Consider the following 2826-nt stretch of genomic DNA (forward strand, 5'->3'; position numbering starts at 1 on the left):
CCCGTCCTTTCTTTATTTCTTATTCATCTCTTACATTGCTCTTTTCATCCATTCATTTCATAACTTTTACCTTCATGAAAAAATTTCTTTTTTCGCAATAAAAAGTTTTTAATTTAAAAAATTAGAAAAGGAAAATTTAAGGTAGAAATTTCAACAATTGAGAAGTGTAGTCTGTTCATGAAATGTCCTCGGCAAAAATGTTCTGAAATTTTTGCTTCAGTGGAAAAAAGTTTTGCTAGTTTTTTTTTTTGGTAACCACCTACTCTTTTGTTTTAATTAACCATATCATTAATGAGTGTAATAATTTTTATTGAATAACAAACAATTATGTTAATGAATGACAAGGGTATACAAATCACATAAGTATATAACTTTTGCACATAATCTCTGACAAGTTAAGCTCAAAAAAAAAAAATATAATTAGCATAATTAAGGTAAATATATTTTTCGTCAAATTTTGACTTCGCTTTTCTTTTTTAAAAGAATTTCGTTTTTATTTTTTATAATTTACCTTTTTTTTTATTTTGTAACCACTTTTTTCATTCTTTTTCTTTTTTTTCATACAAATTCCATCAATAAAAGTTAGATGAAAAATTAATAAGAAAAATTTTTTATTTGATTCATTCAAAAAAGGCTAAATAATGTTTTAGTCATATCTGGACTAAAGTATAACTTCAATAGTAAAAAAAAATAATCATTGGAAAATTTGCATATATTGTCATTTCCAGTTAATTGATTTAAATGACAAATGGATAACTGCTATGTGAAAAATGCAACAAATTTAATTGATAAACAAGAAATAATAAGTTAATAAGTTGGTATTGTATCTGCCGCTCCTTATATACATATATATGTATATATATATATACGGAATGGGAATAGAAATACTTAAGGAATGAAATAATTAAAAACAAAATGCATAACGTATTGAAAATTCATTGATTTGCCAAATAGTATTATCATTTCACAATATACCGCAAAAAACATTTACTGAAAACGTTCAAATTTATTAAAATATATTTTTTCAAAATAAAAAATTTTAATTTCAAATTTATGCCTGAAAATAAATAAAATTTTTATAATTAAAAAGTTCAAAAAAAAAATAAGGTCGAAGGAAATTTTGAAATATTCAAAAGAATTAAAATTTTTTTAAGTCTTAATCTTTGACCATTTTCTTTTTTTTGCAATTCATCATTTTTAAAATATTTCAAAAATAAAAAAAAAATTTTTTTTAGTAAACATTGAAATGTAAACTGAAACAAAAACGAAAATAATGGATAATACTTAATTTGCAACAAAAAAAAAAAAAAACAAATAATTAAATAAAAAGCAATCCATTAAATTTTTGGAATGCATAAAAAATTTCATTAATTCTACATATGGAATGATAACAAAATGGAGTAGGAAAAAAAGTGTATAATTAACTATACCAATAAACAGAAATGTAACAATAAACAAATTCAATAACAAATTAAAATTAAAAAAAAATTTGAAAAAATGTCACTGCGTCAAATTCTTTAACGAAGTCAAAAATTAATTAATTGAAAATTTTTTTAACTCAATAATTTTGAAAAATCACATCTTCAAAATAATCTCATCAAATTAAAATATGATTTTTTCTTTGAATTGTGATTTCATGTAAATGGTTTTAGCATTATGCACTGACAAAAGGAGGCACGACATAATTAGTAGGCATTTTTCAAACTTTTAAAATTTCCAATGGAAATTTTCATTTTTCAGTAGTCTTTAATTAGATCATCTTAAACAGCTAATTATTTTGAATTAATTGGAAACAACTTTTTAAAAAAAAAGAATTCTTCAATCATACACAAATTGCTTATCTCATTAGTAATTATAATTAAAATGATTTAATTATAAAAGAAAAAATTATAAAAAGAATGAAAAATTTGAATAAATTATATCATATACACACAATAAATGCATTAATTAAAACACGCGTTTGGTATGCATTTTCGAAAATTCCAAAATAAGAAAATGAAAATTTAATATTATTGAAATCAAAAAAAAATTCAAAATTATTTAATTTTCTATTATTAATGGGAGGAATATTTTAAATTTCATGCTAATTGTTTTAAGCAATAAAATTTACCTTAAAATAATTTCTATTCACATACAATCCATCAATAAAATCATAAATTATTATGTTGGGAATGTAAATTTAGCACTAAAAAAAAAATTTAAATTTCAAATTTTATTTTTTCCTTTTTTTTCTAAATTTATGTGATATTTCTTTTAACAGTTGTAATTTAAAACATAATTTCTCTAAAAAAGTAAAAAGTATTTCATCATTATCATCTTTATGATAAAAATAAATGAAATAGTTAAAAGAAAAATTGATGAAATCATCTTTTCCTTTTCTATTTATTTATTTATTTATTTTGTTTTTTAATAAGGTCGATAATATCCCGGTGGTCCTAATCTAATTTCACCATAGAAATTATTAGCATCCTGAGCATGTGACATATAAGATGGTCCAGTAAAAGATCGCCGAGAAATTGGATGACGAACAGAAGGTGATGATAATTCTTCATGTTGTTGTGCACCAGGTTTTGAAGCAACCTAAATAAAATTACTGGCTACAATAAAGTGTAACGAAATTAATTAATTATTCATTTGAAAAATTAAGACAAATGCGCATAAAATTTGTGAAACATGACAAATAGTTGATAACTTAATACTTACTTAATCTATTCAAATAAGTAATAAAAATAAATTATTTAATCAAATCTATAAAAACAAAAAGAAAAAAGGGAAGAGTGATTGAATATTAAATACTATTTCAACTTACTTTTGTTAAAAAAGTTA

The 2826-nt window shown here is 21.3% G+C and overlaps 1 protein-coding gene across 1 annotated transcript in view; it reads right to left on the bottom strand.

Annotated features, from left to right (window-relative positions):
- Positions 1–2406: 2406 nt before the first annotated feature.
- Positions 2407–2826, bottom strand: part of LOAG_18663 (hypothetical protein) — a gene marked incomplete at both ends in the record, with an annotated part of 14459 nt that continues 14039 nt past the window's right edge. The window contains one exon of the mRNA XM_020451328.1: positions 2407–2580. Coding sequence (XP_020304895.1) covers positions 2407–2580 — 174 coding nt within the window. The remainder of the gene's footprint in view (positions 2581–2826) is intronic.

Source organism: Loa loa (assembly GCF_000183805.2).
Source record: "Loa loa unplaced genomic scaffold supercont3.432, whole genome shotgun sequence".
NCBI classification, from domain to species: Eukaryota; Metazoa; Nematoda; class Chromadorea; order Rhabditida; family Onchocercidae; genus Loa; species Loa loa.